We start from the raw sequence: 25186 nt of genomic DNA on the forward strand, positions 1-25186 counted from the left end.
CAGTTCAGTAACTGCAGATTCAACCATCCACAGATTGTGAAGTACTGTGATACTCACTATTGAAAAAAAACTGGTGTATAAGTGGACCTGCGCCATTCAAACCTGTGTTGTTCAAGGCTCAACTGTATATAATGTAAGGAAGTGGACAAATATGCAGACATATCTATTGGATATGGAGAGGCAGGTACCTAGGCATAAACACGTACGTGTGTCACTGAGTGAGCGCAGAGAAAACGATGAATGCATATCTACTAGAATGTTCACATGGATTATTGGGGGTAGAGTGGGAATAGGTGGGGAAAGGGAATAGAAAGAGAAATAAGCAAAAAATAAATAAATAAAACAAAAGATTACCTTTCAAGTTTGGGAGGTTTGGTTTGGTTTTCTCATTAGTAAGTCCACAGCTGCCTGGTTTCATTATATGTTCTGGGACACAATTTATTGTTGCAGCCACATTTATGAAAAAGTACGCTTTAACAAAGGCAAACTTATTTAAGAGATGTTGCTGACCGACTGTAACCAGAATTACAGGCAAGCCTTTTTTAATTAAATCATCAAGTGCCTAAAAAAAAAATGAAAAAAGAAAAAAAAAGGCAAAGTAGTAAAACACTGTTCTCAGATGTCATTAGCTTCAGTCCCCTTCTGCTGTCCTCACTGGTGCGGGATGAGGAATGCGGGGACAGACATGAGGGACGGTGATTGGCAGGTCCATCAAGAGAGACATAACATCACAACGATGCCAGCAGGTCCACAGTGCTCCTGCCATTCCCCACCAGTTGGTGACCTGCCCCACGAGGTCACACAATGAGAGTGAACCTGGTGCTGACAGCATGGAGGGGGCACCTTATCAAAATGGAGCAACTGAAAAAGCTCATCAGCCATGCATGCTGGTCGCTCTGCTTTAGCGCGAGTGAATTAGAGCTCAGAGGGTGGGAAACGGGGAAGGATGGGTGGACAAGCAAACCCCTTCCCAGCTTAGATTGTGTGTCAATCATGAGAACCCCTGCCTTGAGGACTCCCTCAACTTCCTGGCCCCCTCGCTTGCATGTACACTTCCTTGGCAATCGTGCTAAGTGGTCCCACTTTAAGTTCCTGACCAAACCTCAGTGCCACCTGGGCATCATCCTACGTTTTCCCAGTCCATTCACTCTTGCTCTCTCCTAGACTACCATTTCATGCTCTTCTTGTTTCTAAACTCTAACGCTTTCTCCTCAATGCCCCTCCCAGCTAGTAACCGTACTTCCTCCACTTAAGTGAGAAAAGTGAAGCAGTCAGAGCCGTGTCCACAGACCCCACAGCTCCATCTCCCACCTACCCAAGCATCTGCTTCACTGCCCTGCCTTCCTTCCTGCTTCCCAAGGCTGGTGCCGCCACTTAGGCCATCAGTCCTGTCCCCACTGGTCTACTCGGCCATTCTCTCCTACATCATAAATGTTCCCTTCTGACAAATACCATATCATATCACTTATACGTGTAATCTAAAATATGACACAAATGAGCTTATCTACGAAACAGAAACAGACTCACAGACACAGAGAACAGACTTGTGGTTGCCAAGGGGAGAAAGGAGGGGAGGGATGCTCTGGGAGTTTGGGGTTAGCATATGTAAGCTCTTACATATGGAATGGATAAACAACAAAAACCTACTGTATAGCACAGAGAACTAAATTCAGTATCCTATGATAAACCATAATGGAAAAGAGTATGAAAAAGAGTATGTATGTATGTATAACTGAATCCCTTTACTGTACAGCAGAAATTAACACAACATTTTAAATCAACTATACTTCAATTTTTTAAAAAGTGTTCCCTTTCTATAGAGACATTCCCACCAGCACAAAGCCATGCTGTCTTCTCCTGCATTTTAAAAATCAAAAACTTTCTATACCCTAACTTCCTTCTCCAGTTGCTACCCTAATTCTCACTTCCCTTTACAGCAATAACCTACAAGTTTGTCAATATTCCAATCTCTCTCCTTTCATTTGCTTTTAAACCTACTCCATTCTTACTTTGAAACCCTTTGGGCATGGTCACCAATGGCCTACACTTGGCTAAATCCAATGTTTCATTCTCAGTCTTCATATGCCATGTTACTTTAACCTAAGACACCATTATTTGATATGCCAATCAAATTTTAACATGCCCACAATTGTAAAATGCATTCTAATTGCAGAGCTATTGTTTAAAAAAATGCATGTTTCATACTTGGCGAATTATGGTACTGTATTCATCAGCAAAATTTGAAACTATTAATCATTCTCTCTTCTGAAAATGCTTCTTTTCTTGGCTTTCAAGCCACCACACTCCTTTCATTTGTTTCCTATTCTATCCGCTACTCCTTTTCAGCCTTCTCTGCTGGTTCCTCCTCTTCTCCTATACCTCTAAACACTGGAGTGTCCCAGGGCTCAGTCCTCTTCTCTATCCTCATTCTCTTCCCTTAGATGATCTTAATCAGGCTTATGGTTTTAATATCATCTAAATGCTGATTAAATCCCAAGTTTCTGTCCTAGCTCCAGCTTCTCTTCTAACTCAAGACTCATAAGCAACTTCTGACTCAATTCTTCCACTTGGGGGTCTAACAGACATCTCAAACTCAACACGTGCAAAAATGTATTCCTAGCCACCCCCACAAACAGACACACACACCACATACACACACACAAGTTCTATGAGGACTGAGAATTTGTCTGATTGTTGGTTGACTAATGTGTTTGATTGACAGCACCAGAATAGTATTTGGCACACAACAGATTCAACCGATTAAGTAAAGCGATCCCTTTAAAATGGAAGTAGATCAGGCCACACCTCTGCCTCCAGTGGCTCCTCCTTTTATTCAGAGTAAGAGCTTAGTGATAAAAGCCCTACAAGGCCCTTCTCCATCTGGTCATGCCACCACCATCCACCCTGTTACCTCTCTGACCTTGTCTCCTACTGCTCCCCTGTCATTCACACAACTCTAGCCACACTGCCCAAGATGTCCCTCACTAAGCTAGGCAATCCTGCCCTAGGGCCTTTGCACTTACTGCAGCCTGCTCTTAGATTATTCTTTCTCCAGATTTCATATGACTTGTGCCTTTACCTCCTTCAGATCTGCTCACCAACATCACCTCACTGAGGACTAAGCTGACTGCCCCATTCAAAATTATAACCCCAGCCTAGTCCTATGCTCCCAATCCCCTTTATGGGCTGCTGGGTTCATTGACCCCTACAGCAGGGTTCACCTCCCAACATACTACATAATTCACTCATCTAGAACGTTTACATATATATCATGTTTATTACTAGTCTTGCCCACTAAAACATAAGCTCCCTGAGGGCGTGGAATCTGTATTGTTGCTTAACTGATGTATTTATTTGACAGCGCAAGAACAGTGCCTTGCACACAATAGGTTCTTATTAAATATCTGTTGAACTAATATAAAAGGCGAATGCTGGGGCCATATATTCTAAAAAAAAGTACATTATTTGCCTTATGTGAACTAAAAAAGAAAAACCTCATTGTTGGGGAGAGTTTGAGGCAGTGCTTGCAGTGGGGAGGCCTAGTGCTGTTGTTCATTCTTTCTTAACCCCTTCTAAAGGGTGGAAAGCAATACCTGCAAAAGAGCCAGACATGGAGCAACTCTGAGACTGGCCTGGTAACAAATGATTGTACCAGGAAAATGGTTGACATTCCCCATCCAGAAAAGAAACTTCAGACTGGCTGCGGGTGGAGGGATGAGTAGGAGGCAAACAGTGATTTAATGAGCCCTGACAATTACACACAAACACTTGAGGATCAAAAGAAGATTAATTAGTAATGCTATCTAACACTCCTTACTCTCCCTCTATACAGAAAATATAAAGTGTAATCTGAAGCGTCTTGAGCAGACCAACGGTTCTGTTTTAATTAATTAGCTAATAGAAATCAGCTTTCCATTATACAGTACTGTCAATCTCTTTTTGTTTAAAAAAAAAAGATCAGACAGACATTCCTTTTATACTCAAAACCACTTTTATAACCAAAACCAAAAGAACGTTTTTAGGATGCCCTGGCATTTATGACTGGAAAGAAATAAATATTCCAAAGCATCCCAAGGTCTCGGAAGACTAAAATGAAAGATGAATATGTATTTGTATCTTCTTAATACCAGTTCTTTCATTTCAGGCAACTGGCTTATAAAGTAAAACAAATTTTAAGGCAAAAACAATGAATCATCTGAAGCATAATTAAAGGTGAAGTTTGTGGAATAAAATTAACAATAATAGAAAAGTAATAAGATTACATTTAATAAAAGCTGGATATATTCCTATCAAAATTATGGAAGAAAAAAATAAAACAATTTTGAGGAAGTCTCTCAAAGTTATTTCATAAAAATTAATAGTTTACTTAGTGAAACATTTTTAAATGCTCAGAAAAGGCTGTTTCTGAGTATTTAAAAGAAAAACAAAAAACTATGTATCTGTCCACATGCATTAACCATCGCCTGGCTGTGCGAACCCCTTGCCCGTCTGTAAGCCCCTTAGCAATGGCTGCCCTACCACCCTCCCACGCCAACACTTCCTAGTGGACAAGCTGCTGGTACTCCTGAGATTTTTTTAAATGACTTGAAAATATTTAAATGCTTCTAGGCCATCAAAAACTTAAAACCCAATTATTGCATTATTGACAAGAACAAACTTATTTAGATGGGCAGTCTGGTCCTCTCTTTGTAAAAAAAAAATAGTGGGGAAGTCAGAGGAATTGCTTATGAAAACATCATATGAAAACCTTCCTTTAGCCAATGTTATGGTGGTAATCACACTGCAATATATAAATGTATCAAATCAATGCGCTGTACACCTTAAACTTACACGACGTTGTCTGTCAATTATGTCCCAATAAAAAATTGAAAAAGAAAAGAAAACCTTCCAAACTAGGGCAATGGATCCGAGTAAAAGCAGTATTGAACAGGTAGGCCATCACAAAACGCTGTACTTACAATCAAAGTTAGTAGGTAACTAAGATAGGTATTAGGTACTTGGCATGGCTAGATAAGCAAACTGAATATGCATGTGTAATAGAGAAGTTGAGGAGCAATAACTGATATTTGTTTCATCTGAAAACCAGATCAGTTTGGGTCCAACCGTACCTCTGGCCTCATATTTGGAGATAAGACCCATTACCAGACATAAAAGAGCATTATTACACAGCTCAAAAAGTACCCACACTAAATAGCCAACATTTATAAATATCATTATCCTTACCTGCATATTTTCTTTACTAGTAAGGGGTTTTCCCGAGTCAAATGACTGAAATAGCTGTCAATATACAAAATGTTAACATTAGAAACAAGAGTACTGAGTGCTCTTTTAGATGAAACTATTAATGTGTTCTAAAACTACTTTACATATAAATTTTATTATAAAAGTAATACGTGCTCTGGTCAGAAAAGACAAGTATAGTATAAGGAAGAAAGCAAAAGTCAACATCTTTAGGCTGCCAAGGTTAATATCTTGGTGTCTTTACTACCAGTTTCTTTTTGATGTATTTTTAAATTTTACATATGGATTTGTATTCCTCTTCACTAACTGTTACATCATAATTATTTCCCACACCATTAAGTTATTTGTAAGCCTCATCTAATAGCTCAGTAACATTCTATCCTATGAATGTATCAATAGCATAATAACTTACCCCTTTCCTATTGTTAGACACCTAAAAAGACCGCTTCCTACCCTAACCCCACTATTCAACCCTGGTTTAAGTATTGGTGACTATTTTGCTGGCATTTCTGATTATCACCTTTGGATAGATTCCTGGAAGCAGAAGTGCTAGGTCATAAGATAAGAATACACTGAGAAAATTGAAGAGGGCTAGCTCAATTTACCTTCCACCCACGTTGTATGAAAACACCAGAATTACTGTACTTTCAACAGCATTGTGTATTAGCACTTAAAAATGTTTTTGCCAGTTTGAAGAAAACTGTATTACTCTTCACAGTGATGCTTTTTGTGGTTCTTTCCTTGTTTGTGAATTGCCTGTTTATATGTTTAGCTCTAAATATAATGCTGCATTAGAAAACATTCATTTGCCGCAGAACATGGTTGGATCATTATGAGGGTGCATCCCTCTAGGTACAGAAGCCCTTTTTAAAAGGTGCCCATTCTTAGATGTCAACACTAATCCCCCATCCACATCCTCTTGGTCACCTGGAAGTCACCAACATCTTCCGTGAACAGGGCACGCACACGTGCATGGTATCCCACTTCAAGCACCTGTACCTCTTTGCCCGAGGGCATTCTGTGGCCACAAGAGAGTTTCAGGAGAGGCCAGAAGGGCAGGAAGCAACTCCTAAATGAGGGGCAAGAGGTTATCTCTCTGCAGGCCTTGGCTGCCCATGGCAGTGATCTCATTACTGCTCTGTGGAGCGGTTTTCCTCATTTCCCTGTCTTACTTTCCCACTCACTCACCGTTCTTCCTGGAATCACCTCCCAAACACACTACTTGTTTCCAAATCTTTGCCTCAGGATCTGCTTTTGAGGGACGCCTAAATCAAGTCATCACACATAGCTCTTAATGGAAGAAAGTGTTGGTAAGTGTTTAAAAACTTTCCTTTTTTTGAAGATATTCTTTACCTCCTTTAATACACTGAAAAGTGAGTAAAACTGAATCCAGGGAGAGACCTTTGGGGATATAATTTGAAGAGGGTTAATGATGGGACTTTAGATTTGGTGATGAGAACAGAATCCCAATATGAGTATGTTAAAAAAATGGAATTTTTTTAAAAGTCTGTGAAAAGTCCAATCATAATCTGTAAGACTTTTTCGGTAACTATTTTTACAACTGAAATCTAATTCATTAATCCTTTCTTTAAATAACTAGCCTGCAGCCTAATAACATTGGTACCTATTTTAATTATAAACCCTGAACACATTTCCTTTTTTAATTACACTTTTTAAATTCCCAGTTGAAGCTGGAAAGCTGCAAATTAACTTTGAGAACACAAAATTTGAAGTCACAATCTATCGGGAGACAATTCACCCACACTTTTGTCTTATGAAGACCAGTTGATAAAAAATGAAGTTTGGAATTTACCTGTAAAAATTAGTTTCAGACAGCTTATTTATTTGTTTTGGTGAAAGCAGTGATCATTGAAAACACTCTCTTGATTCCCATTCTACCCAACTGGCCTCCCTTTCCTTCTTGTCTTCTGGACCCTAAATGTGGAGGACCCCAAGGTTCAGTCCTCTGACTTCTACTTTTCATTATCTATCTTGGTCCCCAGCTGATTTCAGCCAGTCCCATGATTTTAAATCTCTGCTGATGCTCCCAAATTAACCTGCAGCCCCAACCTCTCCCCTGAATTTCAGATCATATACTCTCTGCACCTGCCTGAGTTATATCTCCACCTGTTTGTCCACTAGGAATCTCACACTTAACATCTCTACCCCTGCCTCAGAGCAGCAGGAAAACTCTGTTCTACCAGCAGCTCACGCTGGACACTCGGTAGTCGGGCTTGACTTCTTTCTCTTACATTTCACAACTCAACCATCATCAGCAAATACAAGTCAGCTCTACCTTGGCTATATGCCCAGAATTTTACCACTTTTCACTCCTTCCACCACTGTTACCCCCAACCATTGTCACATCTCACACAGATCATTGGCAAGGGCCTTCTCCCAGGTCTCCCTGTTATGTCCAAGCTCATCCACAGTCCATTCCCCAAACAGGAAGCAAAGTAGTTCTTTGAAATTTACTTCCTATCCCACCACTCCTCTGTTCAAAGCTCTACAAGGTTTCCCATCTCATTCAGAGTAAACTCCGGTCCTCACCCAGCCCTGTGCGGTCCAACATGACCTGGCTCCTGGGTCCTGCCCTCTCCTCCTCCTCTTCCTCTCTAGTCCAGCCTCACGTGGCCTCCCTTGTTTTTCTCAACCACATCTTGCAGGCCTTTGCCCTTGCACTGCCTCCTATTTGGAAAGTTGTTCCTGCAAATCCTTCACTCGCTTATTAGAGAGACTTCCCAAACCACCTTCAATAAAACAGCCACTGACCACTCTGGTCACTTCCTGGCCCCTCAACTCAGCTTAACTGTCCTTCACAGCACATCACCATCTGATGTATAGATACGTGCTTAATATGTTTATTATTTGTCTTCCTCGCTGGACTGTCCAATAGTAACATGCCTCCAGGAAGGCAATGAGTCCATTTATCTTTCTACTGCTCTATCCCCATGTCTGGAATAGTGCCTGTATTCAGTCAGCACTCAATAAATATTTTTAAATGAATTAAAATATAATTTTAATAACAAAATGCAAACTATTTTACAACAGGGAAAGGCTGTTGCTTGAGAAGCAGGCAAGAAAATACTGCTGATTTAACCCAGGTAACAAGATGAATAGTTTGTGCTATCGAAAATGAACCAAAAAACATGACTGACTCCCAAATAGATAGCTAGATAGATACACAGTTGTCCCTTGGTAACTGTGGGGGATTGGTTCCAGGGTTCCCTCCCATTCCAAAGTCTGTGATACTCAAGCCCCTCATATAAAATGGTGCAGTATTTGCATATAACTTAGGTGCATCCTCCCACATACTTTAAACCATCTCCAGGTTACTTATAATGCCTAATACAATGTAAATGCTATGTAAGTAATTGGTAGCATGCAAATTTAAGTTTCACCTTTTGGAACTTTCTGGAATTTTTTTTCCAAATATTTTCAATCCATGGTTGGTTGAATCCACAGATGTGGAGCCCACGGGTATAGAGGGACAACTGCAGACGTATAAACATACAATATCCGACTGCCTACCGACAGGCCCTCTTAGAATTTTCTGTAAGTAACTTGACACCTCGTGACAATAAATTATAACACTGTAGCAGTCATAATGAGAAAAACACAGCAACATTTTAGAGGTATACACTGAAGTAATGTATGCATTCTCTGTAAATATAATGTCAGCCTATGCGAGTAGTCTTCAAGACTTATAGCCTATTCCACAGTTTCTTTTGGGCCCTCCGAATCTGAACTCCACCAGCATGCATCGTGTCTGTCAGTCTCACTCCTCATGCATATGGTCTCTTGCGGGGAGCTGCCCTGAACAGGGGTCCTGGTTTCCGTAGTTGCCCCCAACAAGGGCCTTGGTCTCCAGGACATAGCCCTGGGAGCTGCCTTACTGTAAGGGCTTGCCTAGGCAAGCATAGCTCTCTGTCCCGCCACCCCTGACCTTTGAGTAAGTGCTTAAACAAACAGCATGTGATCCCCTGGGCTGCACTATGTGCGCCCATAGGTCTGTGATCTCGCTAGTACATCTAGAAACAATCAACAGGGAGTCTTATGCTCGCTACGGTAGATGGTTATGGGAAAAACACATTGTTCTCTAAAGTAAGAATCATTTTTCTTTTAGCCTTGTTGTCAATGACTCCTCTGATTTAATCTGTATAAAAAGCCACTGTAAAATAAAGAAGTTTGTCAGTTGCCTATGAGCTTCTGACCCTCTCGACCCCATCTTTTGTGTGTCTGTCTGTCTGTCTGTCTTTCTTAGTCGCGTCGTGTTTGCCTAAGGACCTGATCGATTTTGCCGGCAGGCTCCGGCAGTCTCTCCCAGGAAACTGACTTGTTACCTCCTCCTATTTCCTTTATTGCTGGCCCATCAGGATCCAAGCCCCTGCCCCAAGCAAGATCACCCAGTGACCCCCAGATCTCCACAAAAACTGAAGCAGAGGAAAATAAGAGCTCACTCTGATTTAAACATAAACATCAGTGTTCATTTTCAAGGATACTTCAATTATGCAATTTACAAATACAAATTAAGCAAACCAGGTAAAACACTCTCCCAAAGCCAAAAAAGACTAGACAAAATAGAGGAACATTCTCTCCTTACGAAAATCAGAAGAAATTTGAACACATGCTTAACTCTTTGGTATAAAGTATATAAAACAAAATATCCAAATAAAATGTCCAAATAAAACATGAAGAGAGACTGTTTTGACCAAGAATATTAACTAGGAATTATACGCTCAGACCCAAAAGTCAAAGAAAGAGTGGCTGATAAATGTATCTACTGAGACAGTTCATGATAACATAGAGTCAAAATCCACAGTAAAAACCTACTCCAAGACCACACTCCCCTCCCCGTCATGACACCCACCATTCCATTTCAGACACAGGAAACCTTGTGTATGTCTGATGTTACTGCTAATCAGCCTTAACAAAGAAGTCTGCAGTACCAGAGACTTGTAAATACCCTTCTGTGGAAGTGTTTCCTAGATTTTAGGAATGTGGCCTTCAAAAGGTTAAAAAAATGATAAAAAGGGATGAGATGGAGCTATATGTCATGAGGTGGATAGAACTACAGTCTGTCATACAGAGTGAAGTAAGTCAGAAAGAGAAGGACAAATATTGTATGCTAACTCACATATACGGAATCTAAAAATGGTACTGATGAACTCAGTGACAAGAACAAGGACGCAGATACAGAGAATGGACTGGAGAACTCGAGGTTTGGGAGGGGGCAGGGGGTGAAGGGGAAGCTGAGACGAAGCGAGAGAGTAGCACAGACATATATATACTACCAACTGTAAAACAGATAGTCAGTGGGAAGTTGTTGTATAACAAAGGGAGTCCAACTCGAGGATGGAAGATGCCTTAGAGGACTGGGGCAGGGAGGGTGGGGGGGACTCGAGGTGGGGGGGGAGTCAAGGAAGGGAGGGAATACGGGGATATGTGTATAAAAACAGATGATTGTCAAGGAAGGGAGGGAATATGGGGATATGTGTATAAAAACAGACGACTGAACTTGGTGTATCCCCAAAAAAATAATTAAAAAAAAAACAAACAGATGATTGAACTTGGTGTACCCCCCAAAAAATAATAAATAAATAAATACAATTAATTTTTTAAAAAAGGTTAAAAAAATGGCTTTGAATCAAATCAGCAGGTTTACCTTCAGTCTTCCAATAGCTTTACAGCCAGCAGGTACTGAGGAAGGCATGTTTTTTCCATAAAAAATCTGGGATATCTCATGAAAGGCTTCGGAAAAGAATCCTAAATCTATAAGGACTTCTATCTATAAAGGAAAGAAAAAAAGAGAGAGAGAGATTCAAAATTAAACCATTTGTTTTACTTACAAAATTAAAATTTTAGAGAAAAATCAACTTTCTGAGATCCAAAATGTCTGCTTCACATTGGTAAGGCATTATGAGTTAATGTTTAGACAACATGGTGGTGGAGGTGCATGTGTCTGTGGGTAAGCCAGTTCACATGTGCAGGGGACCAAGAAGCTAGTAAATTACAGCAGGCGACTTTTCAGAACAATGGCTGTTCATCAGATGTGGCCTACTTTATCAGACACAAACACATTTAAAAAAATAGGATAGACGTGGAAGAATTTTTAAAAATTTGAATTCATCCTTTTGTTCCCATGTTAAAGTATGGTTTAAAAGAAAGACAAAACAAAAACACTCCTGATTTCCCCAACACTCTAAGGAATGTCAAACAAACCAGGAGATGAATTCCACAATGCATCAACTGTTCATTTTCTTATCCACAATGAATGGACACTGTTGATTCTATAGACATGTACTTAACAATATTAGTCAATCGGTAGCTATATATCGTACATGGCTTATTTTGAATATAATCCAGCAAGACTTTCAATCAGGAAATTACAGGAAGAAATCAAATCATCGAATGCATGCATTCATTCAACATGTATATTGAGCTCCTCTTCTGCACCAAGCCCTCTTGGAGGTTACATCCATTGGGATATATGGTTAGCTAAATTTAAGTGATATATGAAGATATACACAGTATGAAAAGAGATAAAAGGTACAGACGAATTATAATCTTTGAAATTGTGGTCAGGAGGGACTTCTCTGAGGAGAAAACCTTCAAGAGAAGATCTGGGAATGATATGATGGAGGGAGACATGAAAATCTGCTGAGGTGACCTTGAATACAAAGGTCACATGGTGGCAGGAGCAATCCTGGGGTCTTGGTGTGTTCAGGGAATGGCCTGTGTTGCAGGAGCTTAGGGAGAGAGGAGAAGAGGGTTGGGAGGTGGTTGCAAATGGTAGCCTGTAGACCAGAGTACAGACTCGGGATTTGATTTTCTGCATGATAAGTGATTGGAGAGTTTTGAACAGGGCAGGTCATGTACCTGACATGTTTTGAAAACATCTGGCAACTTTATAGAGAACAGAGACGGGTAAATTGTGGAAGCAGGGAGTGAAATACAAACTTGGATGAAGATGATATATATCTAAAACATAGAAAAAGAAAATCCAGTTTATTCTCGACATGCATACTCACCTTTCTCTCTCTTTTTTCTTTAACTACTATCTTAGGAATCTCAAGAGTGTACCAATTTTAAAGAAATAAAAAGAAGGTAAGTTGGAAGGAAACAGGATGTGACAATAACACAAAGATAAAACATAAAAAGTCAGGAGAATATTTTTAACAGAGAAGAGAAAACGTCTTGTCTATTGAGTTGCAGTTAGTTCTTGCCCAAGACACCTTGGGCTCTAATCTCCCCGGTGCCATATAATATCAGAGTAGGCATCAGGGAGTCATCGGAGCTCTTTGCCCCTTGGAGAAAACATTTCCCCATATCTGTGTGAGGTTAGTCTCCTCTGGTCTTGACTGTGAGATTGCTGTACATGGACTACCTGTTCAGGCTACCTCTGGTTCAGTTTATCAAACTGAAAAAGCCGTGCTCATAGTAATGGACATGTATTTTCAGAAACAACTAACACTGTGAACACAAACAAGCCAGATGGGAAAAAGAACCACTCATAAATCAACCCTTCAGTCACACAAATACAGAACCATCAGTACCCTTCCCAGGAATTCTGGATATATTGAGAGTAATAAATCTTTCAGGATGTTGGCAATTCTAAAGTGAAGCCAGACCAGCTGATCATAAAGAGGTCTTAAAGCTCCCCCGGAAGTCACTAGTGCACTGTAGAGACTTAACAGTGTGATCTACTGCTCTTTGATTTGTCAGAAAGCATCACTTTGTTATTTCCTGACTATGACTTTTCTCTCTTCCCACTCACTGACCCCAGTTTAGTTCAGGAAGGTCAGGCAAACTGTGCTCACGGGGGCTGTCATTCCTTCCTCTATATGATGCATCAATTGCCCCTTTTCATTCCTTCTGTCATCGCCCTAGTTGTGTTTCCAGTCCTACAGTGCCAGTAAGATCCCACTCCCATCTCACTCTGTTCCTGACACTCCTACCAGGTACCTTTGATCATGTCCCTCTACTGATCAAAACTGTGTCATGAATTCCCCCTACCAACCCAAGGCTACAGAAGAGAGTCTATAGTTCTTCACTGGCTTTTAAGCTACTCTAACACAAAAACAGTTGCCAAGTGCTAACAATCAATTAAAAAATAGTCATTTAATCAAAATCTTTGCTCCAGATTCTTTCAGTGCCTCTCTGGATCTCCTTCTGACGTGTTACTAGTGGTCACTGCAACCCTTCCATGCTTCTTGCCTCCTGTGACACCAGAATAAAACTGTCACCCAATTCTGACTCCACAACCTCCTCAGTTCTCTCACTGCTCAGCTTTCATATTACATCTCAGCTTGGAATTCAAGACTGGGCCCCTGGTATCCTCTACATTATGGACCTCTGGTGTCTGCATGTCACCTTCCCCAAATTGTCTACTCAAGCCCTCCACTCCAGTCTAACCCAACTACCTCTGCACCCTAAACACGTCAACACTTCCTCACCTCTACACCTTTCACACTACTGTCTGCCGAGAATGATCCCTTCTTCCTCTCTCCTGCTCAGTTAATTCTATTTTTTTTCAAGCCTAAATCTTATCTATTTGGTAAAACCTACAGACCCAAAACCATTTTTCCCTCTTTCAAACTCCTGGAGATCATGTTCATCACACTCATTTGGAAGGGATCAAGTGGGAGGTACACACATTATTGTCTTGTGTGTACGTCCCATCTCCTTTCCCTATTTTTCACTTCTTTACAAGCAAAGACCATGGGTTACATTTCTTTGATTAGAGTTACTAACACAGTGCCTTTATATAGGAGATACTGGATGAGTGTCTCAGAGATAAAGCAATAAACATTTACCAAGTATCTTCTTGGTGAGTTCTCATGAAACACCAAGGAGAGTGTGGACAGTAGGCACTTGATATATGTCTAAAGATTTTAAATCCAATTGAACAATTAATTACTGAATATCAAGTATATAAATTTATTACTCAAGACATTATAGGGAACCAAAAGATGAATAAGACACGGACCCTAGCCTCGAGAATTTTGCAGTCTTGAAGAGAGCACTGTTTTAAAAACAGAGAGAGAAAAGTTGTATGCAGAATTTTAAAAACTGTTATTGGAATTCAAAAGCCAGAGACTCTTAAGAGTTCAGTAACTCAGTAAGGGTGAATCAGAATTCCTGGTTGATTACAAATTATTTATTCCCAGGTTAAAATGTATTATCTCAAGAGCACCAGAATTCCTCTTAGTGAAGGTGTTATCTTTATTTAGAAATAGAATGCAACAGACAATTTGGATCTGAAAACAAGGCCCACAGGCAGGGTCTTGATGGAGAGAGCAGTTCAAAGGGAAGTCTTATTTTCCCTCATTAGAAAACATGAAGGGTCTGGGGAAGGAGGGTATTTCCAAAAAAGGAGAAGGAGGGCTAAGCCAGGGGAGTGTTGGAGCTCACTCACCCCCAATTGCAAGAGCCAACCATGCACATCTTGTTCCAATCCCACATTCAGTAATGCCCAGTTGGTAGGCTGAAGTCAGCTGCAGTGGGAGTATTTATACTGTGCAAATTGCAAATGCTACAAATCAAAATTCTTAGAAAAGTACAATCTTCCAAGACTGAACCAGGAAGAAATAGAAAATATGAACAGACTAATCACAAGTACAGAAATTGAGGCAGTGATTAAAAATCTCCCAACAAACAAAAGCCCAGGGCCAGATGGCTTCACAGGCGAATTCTATCAAACATTTCGGGCGAATTCTATCAAACATTTCGAGAAGAGCTAACAGCCATCCTTCTCAAACTCTTCCAAAATATAGCAGAAGGAGGAACACTTCCAGACTCATTCTACGAGGCCACCATCACCCTGATACCAAAACCAGGCAAAGATATCACAAAAAAGGAAAACTACAGACCAATATCACTGATGAATATAGATGCAAAAATCCTCAACAAAATACTAGCTAACAGAATCCAACAGCACATTAAAACAATCACACACCATAGTCAAGTGGGGTTAATTCCTGGAATGCAAGGATTCTTCAATATACGCAAATCAATCAACGTGATACATCATATCAACAAACTGAAGGATAAAAACCATATGATCATCTCAATAGATGCAGAAAATGCTTCTGACAAAATTCAACATCCATTTATGATTAAAACTCTCCAGAAAATGGGCACAGAAGGAAATTACCACAACATAATAAAAGCCATATATGACAAACCAAAAGCCAACATCATTCTCAATGGGGAAAAACTGAAAGAATTCCCTCTAAGAACAGGAACAAGACAACTCTCACCAAGATACTCTCACCATTATTATTCAACATAGCTTTGGAAGTTTTAGCCACAGCAATCAGAGAAGAAAATGAAATAAAAGGAATCCAAACTGCAAAAGAAGAAGTAAAATGGTCACTCTTTGCAGATGACATGATATTACACATAGAAGACTCTACCAGAAAACTGCTAGCACTAATGGATGAATTTAGTAAACTAGCAGGATACAAAATTAATGCACAGAAATCTTTTGCATTCCTATACACTAACAACGGAAGAGCAGAAAGAGAAATTAAGGAAACTCTCCCATTTACCATTGCAACAAAAAGAATAAGATATCTAGGAATAAACCTGCCTAAGAGGCAAAAGATCTGTATGCAGAAAACTTTAAGACATTGATGAAAGAAATCAAAGATGACACAAACAGATGGAGGGACATACCATGTTCCTGGATTGGAAGAATCAACATCGTGAAAATGACTGTACCACCCAAAGCAATTTACAGATTCAAAGCAATCCCGATCAAATTACCAATGGCATTTTTCACAGAACTAGAGCAAGAAATCTTACAATTTGTATGGAAATGCAAAAAACCCCAAATAGCCAAAGTAATCTTGAGAAGGAAAAATGGAGTTGGTGGAATTAGGCTTCCTGACTTCAAACTATACTACAAGGCCATAGTGATCAAGACAGTATGGAACTGGCACAAAAACAGAAAGGAAGATCAATGGAATAGAATAGAGAACTCAGAGGTAAGCCCAAGCACATATGGGCACCTTATCTTTGACAAAGGAAGCACGAATATACAATGGAAAAAAGACAGCCTCTTCAATAAGTGGTGCTGGGAAAATTGGACAGCAACATGTAAAAAAGTGAAATTAGAACACTTCCTAACACCATACACAAAAATAAACTCCAAATGGATTAAAGACCTACATGTAAGGCCAGACACTATAAAACTCCTAGAGGAAAACATAGGCAGAACACTCTATGACATCCATCAAAGCAAGATCCTTTTTGACCCACCTCCTAGAATCATGGAAATAAAATCAAGAATAAACAAATGGGACCTCATGAAACTTAAAAGCTTTTGCATAGCGAAAGAAACCATAATCAAGACAAGAAGGCAACCATCAGAATGGGAAAAAATACTTGCCAACGAAGCAACGGACAAAGCATTAATCTCCAAAATATACAAGCAGCTCATGCAGCTGAATACCAAAGAAGCAAATAACCCAATCCACAAATGGGCAGAAGACCTAAATAGACATTTCTCCAAAGAAGACATACAGATGGCCAGCAAACACATGAAAAGATGCTCAACATCACTCATCATCAGAGAAATGCAAGTCAAAGCCACAAGGAGGTATCACCTCACACCAGTCAGAATGGCCATCATCAAAACATCTAGAAACAATAAATGTTGGAGAGGGTGTGGAGAAAAGGGAACTCTCCTGCACTGTTGGTGTTGGAATGTAAGTTGGTACAGCCACTATGGAAGACACTTTGGAGGTTCCTTAAAAAACTAAAAATGGAACTAGCATATGACCCAGTAATCTCACTACTGGGCGTAATCCCAGAGAAAACCATAATCCCAAAAGAAACATGTACCATAATGTTCATTGCAGCACTATTTACAACAGCCAGGACATGGAAGCAACCTAAATGCCCATCAACAGATGAATGGATAAAGAAGATGTGGCACATATATACAATGGAATATTACTCAGCCATGAAAAGGAACGAAATTGAACTATATGTAATGAGGTGGATAGACCTAGAGACTGTCATACAGAGCAAGGTAAGCCAGAAAGAGAAAAACAAATACCATATGCTAACTCATATATATGGAATCTAAAAAAATGGTACCAACGAACCCAGCGACAGGTTAAGAATAAAGATGCAGATGCAGAGAATGAACTGGAGGACATGGGGTTGGGGGGTGGGGTGGCGAAGGGGAAGCTGGGATGAAGTGAGAGAGTAGCATAGACATATATACACTACCAACTGTAAAATAGATAGCTGGTGGGAAGTTGCTGTATAACAAAGGGAGATCAACTCGATGATGGGTGATGCCTTAGAGGGCCAGGACAGGGAGGGTGGGAGGGAGTCGCGGGAGGGAGGGGATATGGGGATATATGTATAAATACAGCTGATTCACTTTGGTGTACCTCAAAAACTGGTACAAGAGTGTAAAGCAATTATATTCCAATAAAGAGCTTAGAAAAAAAATGCTACAAATCAAGGCTTTTTTTTTTTTAGAGTAAGTTGTGAAACATTTACCAGCACACAGCTGATGAAGCCATAGGATAGGAGGCAAAAGACTGCGATAATGGACAAGAAATATTTTAAACTCAGAGATGCCAAATATTCTATTTTAAGTTGCTGGTTTTGCCTCAACTAAAATTTCCTTACGTTCCCAATTTTCAGTAAAGTTCAATATAGAAATAAAGACCTTGGATAGAATGTAGTTTGTGTGTTTATGTGTGAGTGTGCGTGTGTGTAAAATATGGAATAGGGTTGAATTCTGCATTAGAGATGAAGAGGTGCAGAACAGAGCAAATCTGCTGGCTGCTGAAGGGATCCACGTACAAAATAAATTCAACGATAGTGGGAGCCTACAACCATGAGGGACAGGGAAAACAAGATGCTTGATGTTCCCCACTCCACGTGGGGGCCAAGCCAACTGCACATGAATCTTAAAGGCAGACAGCCTCCTAACTTCTGGGTTACAGAAGTAATTAATTTAGTGTCTGTGCGTTTTATCACTTCAACTGTCTGTGCAATAAAAAACTTCTGAATACCATGATAGACATAGAGATCCTTAGCAAAAAAAACTCAGAAACTTTGGAAAATAGCTCACTGGTCTCTATGAGGAAACCAGTCTTTCAGAAATGGTGATTTCTAGGCTGAATGGTGTCCGGTGAGCCTTGTTACCAAGGGTAGCTGTTCCTCACATTATTGTGGCCTAAGCATAAAATGATCTAAGCCTTTCTACCTGGTTCTTTCTCATGCTTTACTGCTATGTTGGGCAAGTTTTTTTTTTTTTTTAAATATCATCACAATATCATATATTATTATCAGCTTATGATGACGAGTATTAGAACCAAAGTAATTCATCTTTAATGGTTTAACAATATCAAATGTCTTAAAAGCTTGAAACGTACCTTGAGGATTCTTGCTTCCAGATTTCTGACTAGGTCTTGGCAAATTCCAGAAACAAAATATTGGTACAATGCAAGGAGAGGCAGAATCTACCAACAGAAAAACACTCTGTTTTGAAACATATTTTATCAAGTTAATAACCTAATAATACAATTTAACCAAATACTGATGTAAGAGATGTTATGCAAAATTGTGATCGAGTTTTCCACATTAGAAGACTGTACTGTTTGGTATAAGTGAAATGATCTTCCTAATATATGCTTCCTAATTTTATCAGAACTTTAAAGTGCTATCAGTGACTCACAGTTCCACGTAGATGCCACTTGATACCCAAAACCTAGGTTTTACATTTCATTAAGCATGGAAAAATAAAAATCCAATTAATCATCTTCCTTGAAAAAAATTTAATTCAATATATATGTATGAACTACTGAGGCCTGTAAAAACATTTTAGCAAAAAAGCTAACAAATAAATGCAAAATTTCAAGCAAAGGAACTCACATCTGTGTCCCCTAATAGCTTCTACTTCTTCATCTCAATGTCAGCTATTTGTCTTCAATTGGAATATCTCCATCATCAAAATATATTTATAGCAGGCCTGTTATATGTCAGATATTGTTGAGTGAGAAAAAATCTAAGTCCTTGCCTTCACAGAGCATATATTCTACTGATTAAAACCTAAGCTTACTCTTCACATAGTATTTTTATTTTCCTAGAGTCAACCCCAAAGTTCAAGTCTTCTTGAAGTCTCACAGATACAGGTGAAAGCTTACAATTTCAATTGACCTAACCACTATCCAGCTAAAGGCAGGTATTGAGGAACAGTGCTGCCTGCAGCTGGGTCCTGCTCCATCAAGGGGAGATGGAGCAAGAAGGGGGAGTGGGATCCTTATTATTTAGCAAACTATTTCCCATGATTCCACAGCACTGGGTCCCCTAGCAAATTTTTTATGTGACAGCAGTCTCCTTAGGCACTGGGCTTCTTCTGGAAGGCAGTGTAATACAAAATGGAAACTGTTTACATCTTGCCAGTTCAGCTAAGGAATCTCATTGCCAGTCAACTGGCAGCTGCTAATAGCAACAGCTTTTAAAAAGGATTAAATGATTTCAAACATAACACGTTTTTCCACAGTGAAGCTCTACAAATATAACACGATACCTTTTCCTACAATTAATGCAGTACAAAACAATGAGAGTTGGCTATTACCTCTGAGATTGTTTCTTTTCTTTAGTGAGAAATAAAAACACACCATTTTATTGCTGCCAATTGCTCAATTATTCAGAAAAATGTTCTCAATTTCTTAAGTTTCAGAGAAAAAAAGTCTCATTTCTTTTCCAGTGCAGTGATATGTATTATATATGAATATGACTAGACAGCTAAAGGTTACCGAAGGGATAAAACTATTTTCTAAATCCAGGAATGAATCCCCTTAACAATGAGAGGAGCACCATTTTGTTATTTTTTTCTAATAAACAATTTTTTTGCCAAATCTGCCAAGCATGTATCAACCTCTCCACTTTAAGACATGACATTATAACTTAACAACCAATACCAGGGGGCAATAAATCTTTTCAATATAAGGAGAGAGTGAATTTAGAACAAGAGAATAGAAAACAATATATGAGAAAAAAGAAAGTATGAAAATTATAGAGGAAAGAGAAAGCAGAAAAAAAGAACAGATATTAAGAAGCAAACATGGGTGGGGAAAGACATACAAAAGTAAAGGAAATAGCATAGAGGAAGAAAAAAGGAAAAATAAGATAAAGGAGGAAAATATAAAACGACCAACAGAACATACTAATTTATGTTTAAAATGCAATCAACTTCAAATTATGATATATACTGTGATTTATTTCCCCAAATGAAAAGAGAATTGTATTTGTATTTTTTAAATTCCTAGAATATTAAGAAGTGTCTGTCTTTAATTTCACAGTTTTTCACTTAGATATGCCCTTTACATGGAAAAGACGAGACAGACATATGGATAAATTTATCTCAATAAAGAAATACTCCCATAGCTTCAATATTGATATGACCTGCATGACTTAATTCAGTGAAGTTATAAGTGCACTAGATTCCTCTGTTTGAGACCAGCGAAATGTTCTAGTCAATTTCACCAACCATCTTAGGAAAGAAAAAAAAAAGATAAAACAATAGAGTCAAAAAAGAGAACAAAACCAAATAGACATGACTATTGTATCCAAAATGCAATGCAAACAGTGATGTCAAAGAAAGAATATTAACTAATATATTTTATTTTGAAGTACAGATCAGAATACCGAAAATAGAGTTTAAAAGTTAAACAAGGACTAACCAAAAGAGCATTAGTAATATTTGAAAAGTATAAGGTAAGTGGGGTAAGATACCACAGTGAATTAAGCCTGTCGATTTTACAAATCACTTACTATTAGATTCTGCTTAGCAAAGTGCAGTTCACGGATTACGTAATACAGACTTGCAACTACAGAGCAGACGTCAGCCCGGTATCTGTCAGAGAAAAGCTCAATGCCGGGAAGAAGCTGAGTAATTTCATACTGAGCATAGCAATGTTCAGCTTTGGGGTGTGGAAGTGTGGTTCTAAGCAAACCCTGAAAGCGAAAAAAGTGAAAAGAAGAGCTGGAACTTGCATCTGCAGCAACGAGAGAGAAAGATACATAACATGTATTATTTCCTAAAGCACTTTGCGTATGCCTAGCACACTGTACCCTGTGAGATGAGAATACATGATACGTATCAATATTCTCAGCACTATAGGTTCCAAATGCTTTTATCACTCAAGATGGGCCTTTTAAATTCCATGGTAGTTGGATACTTATTATTTCAAGAAGAAATTATCATTATATTATTTGTTGAGGGTCAGTTTGGGGCACTTTTGGTAAATTCTTTGTAAATATTATCTCATTTAATCCTCACTTAACCTACCCCTAGAAGGAAGGATTATTATCTCACAAGTGATATAACTGAGGCTTAAACAAATTCTCTGAGGTCACACAGCTAATGGTGGCAAAAAGAAGATTCAAAGTCATGTATATTTAACTCAAAAATCTATGTTCTTTCCACTATACCAATCTATAAGTAGAGGAAAGAAAAACATATTGCAGAAGTCTAAATCAAGCAGAGGTAATTTTGAATTTTTAACTGAATTAAGTAAAAAGGTGATTTGTTTAATTTGACCAATATTTCTTAGGTAATTTATATGACCAACGCTGTACCAGATATTCAGAAACAAGATGAATACACAAAATCAAATTGTACATTTAGGAGTGCTTCTTATATTATCTAAAACAATTAACACTTCTTGATGACAAATGCATCATAAAATTATTTTAATGTATATATCAGGAATGAATTTTAATCAGACTGCTCATTAAACTTATGAAAAATATGCAGTTGTTTAACTTTTAGTTTTACAAATTTGCTTTAAAAAATCATAAAAAGAATGAAGAGGTTTTGAAAATAAATCCCACATCTAATTTTTCTTTTAGGTGTCATATTACTAAGAAATGATGTCTACATTTAAGCAAAAAATCATTTATTTTCTAAAACATAAACAGCATTATCTTCAAGAACGAGGACTATGAGAAGAAAGTAAAGGATGGAATAGAAGGAATCCAGTTCAGATTATCGTTCCCTTTGCATCCTTGCCTCTTCCACCTCTTCCCTTTGAAGCACAGGTAAGAGGTATGTGGAAAATAAGAAAATTGAAGTCTGGCCATACACTCAGAGAAGCCTTTCTCAAAGATCTTATCTATACAGATTTCATAAGCTATCAGACTCCTCTGATATACAGAACAAGGGTGTCCCATCCTTCAAAGTAAACAGAACCTTTAGGAGATGTGCAGAGGCCCCTGGCTATGTTTCCGAATCTCAGAATGTCTTGCATTTCAGATAAAAGCTCCTTTCTTCTTCAGTGAAGTCAAACCTGAATCCCAAGAACTGCAGACACTCTACTTCTGTAGTCTTCAACTTATTTTTGGCTTTCATTATATGGTGGATTTTACATCATGCAACTGAGCAAAACTTTATTTAGAAATGAGGCAATTTAAGGCAACCCTTTAGACTCAGTCAGACTGGCTTCACTGCTCATTAGTCACATGGTGTTACTTATCTATAAAACTCCTCCTTCTGTAGGGAAAATGAGAAAAGTGACTCTGCTGAATGTTAAAGGTGAAAATGCCACAGGGGTTCAGCCATGGAAGGAAAGATGGGCTTATGATATTTAATCAACATTCATGCTATTTTCCTACATGTAGAATTTTACCAATATGGTAAATCACCGCATTTTTTTTTTTTACTGGCTGCATGGTTGTGCTACTGTACAAAGATACACGTGAAGTGTTACCTGAAAGAGTAACGCAGACAAAAGGCAACAGTTGGTTCTCTCTTCAACGTCCAATGTCTTAATAAATCTAAGTAAGTACAAGAAAATGAAACTGATTCATAGACAATGTTCCAAAAAGATTTTTATATAAATGCATCTCTAATACTGGTAGATTTCTCCAAAATTAAAATAGTCTTTGTGATTCTAAAAGTGCTACATACTCATATAAGATCTAGGACATAGAAAAAAATAAAATGAAAAGTCAGCTATAATCCTACCACCTAAACATGATTACTGGTAACATTTTGGCCAATTTCCTTCTAGATTTTCTTCTACATACAATTATACACATGCACACTCTCAGTAATACTAAAATTATGCAATACATATTATTTTATAAGCAACTTTTCTATTCTTGGACATAGATACATCATTATTTTACAGAACTTTAATATTTTTATCATATACATGTACCATAATATTAAAATTTTCATCTCCGTTTTGTTTTTTTCCAATGCTGAAATAAACATTGGATGTACCTACATTTTTGAGCACTTATCCTATTAATTCCACAGGCTAAATTCTAGAAATGGAATTTTGGGGAAAAGGAGGTACACAATTTTAAAGTTTTTGATAAGTGCAATTAAATAACTTCCTCTCATAGATTGAAACAATGTGTTTCCTCACCAGCAGTATATTATGGATCCAATGATGACACTAAGTCTTTCCACCAAAGATTAAGGTAATGTCTCTGTGTTTACTACTGTCTCATCTTATGTCCCTTAGTATAGTCTGAGTTTTCTTTACATGGGTCTTCAAACTCGCATCTGCAACTGTAAACCACATTACTTTCTTCTAAGTCTTACTTCAATAACACCAGTGGGCTTTGATATATTAATAACACCGTCAATCTGTGTTCAGCTTCTCTATGTGGTGCCTTGCCCTCTGAGCAGTGGGGGAGGAAAGTTTCTTACCTTCAGGGCATCTCCAAGAACAGCCAAAGCCCCTAGAGTATGACAAAGACTGTAGAAGTCACACTTCCAGCTGGGTAACCAGGAAATGACTTTCTGTTGGTTGAAAATCACTTAGTAAAAACTCCAGGGGCTCAGAGAGGCTGAAGTGTCCTCTGGCAGGAATGCTATAGCTGTTCTTTTCAAGCTGGGAACCTTCCTCAGCTTTTCTATTCTCTGCTGCCAAGCTCTACTAAGTTATAAACTCAGACTTGCATGGGGAGTGTGCATGTGTGTGTGTGTGTGTGTGTGTGTGTGTGTGAGAGAGAGAGAGAGAGAAAGGAAGAGGGCCTTCCGGGAAGTGCCAAAAAAAACAAAACAAAATCAAACTTGACAGAGTTTTAAAAAAATCTTTAAATGTTTGATACTCTTAAAGTGGTAATTCCATACTTTCCCTGTCCGAATGCTAATTTTCTGAAAACAATGTGATTACTAACTAGGACAAGTTATTATTTAAAAAAAAATTTCTCCACAGCTCAAAATACTATGCAGATTTTTGCCTACCAAGCCTTAAAATGTAACGAGAGAGGTAAAGGAAACCTGTACCTCTACTCTCTTCATATTTTTCAAATTTCTCACATTAATCAAATATTTACGATATTTATGAGTTCTAACTAGGTATAAGGCACTGTGACAGACTTTCACATACGTTACGTGCGGCAGGCTGAATAATACCCCCCCACCAAAGATATAAATGTCCTAATACCCCAAACCTATGCATGTATTACTTTACATGGCAAAACAATCAATCAAGCACAAAAAACAAAAAGCTCTGCAGATGTGATTAAATTAAGGGCCTTGAGATAGGGAGGGTATCCTGAATTATTCAGGTGGGTTCAATGTAATCACAATGATCCTTGTAAGAGAAAAAGTCAGAGAAGATGTGAGGATGGAAGCAGAGCTCAGGGAGGGGAGGAGGTGAAGATGACAGGTTGTTGGTCCTGAAGACAGAAGATGCAGCCGTGAGCTACGGAATGAGGAGGCCTCCAGAAGCTGGACCAGGCGAGGACATATTCTCCCCTAGAGCCTCCGGAGGGAGCTCAGCCCTGCCGGCATGTTGACTATAGGACTTCTGCCCTCCATAACTGTAAGACAGTAAATTTGTATTGTTTTAGGGCACTAAATTTCTGGTAATTTGTTACACCACCAACAGGAAACTAATATGGTCTGTGTTATGGGCTAAATCACGCACCCCACTGCACCCCCGAA

At 38.7% G+C, this 25186-nt stretch overlaps 1 protein-coding gene across 2 annotated transcripts in view; it reads right to left on the reverse strand.

The window, feature by feature from the left end:
* Window positions 1–25186, reverse strand: part of CFAP54 (cilia and flagella associated protein 54) — a 277803-nt gene that overhangs the window by 108697 nt on the left and 143920 nt on the right. For both annotated transcript variants that reach the window (XM_057741715.1, XM_057741714.1), the window contains 6 exons: window positions 22989–23055; window positions 21052–21234; window positions 18648–18734; window positions 10907–11029; window positions 5224–5277; window positions 355–562 (listed from right to left, as the gene is read on the reverse strand). In XM_057741715.1, the coding sequence (XP_057597698.1) occupies window positions 355–562; window positions 5224–5277; window positions 10907–11029; window positions 18648–18734; window positions 21052–21234; window positions 22989–23055 (722 nt within the window). The remainder of the gene's footprint in view (window positions 1–354; window positions 563–5223; window positions 5278–10906; window positions 11030–18647; window positions 18735–21051; window positions 21235–22988; window positions 23056–25186) is intronic.

This window comes from Hippopotamus amphibius, chromosome 7 (assembly GCF_030028045.1).
Source record: "Hippopotamus amphibius kiboko isolate mHipAmp2 chromosome 7, mHipAmp2.hap2, whole genome shotgun sequence".
Classification (NCBI taxonomy): domain Eukaryota; kingdom Metazoa; phylum Chordata; class Mammalia; order Artiodactyla; family Hippopotamidae; genus Hippopotamus; species Hippopotamus amphibius.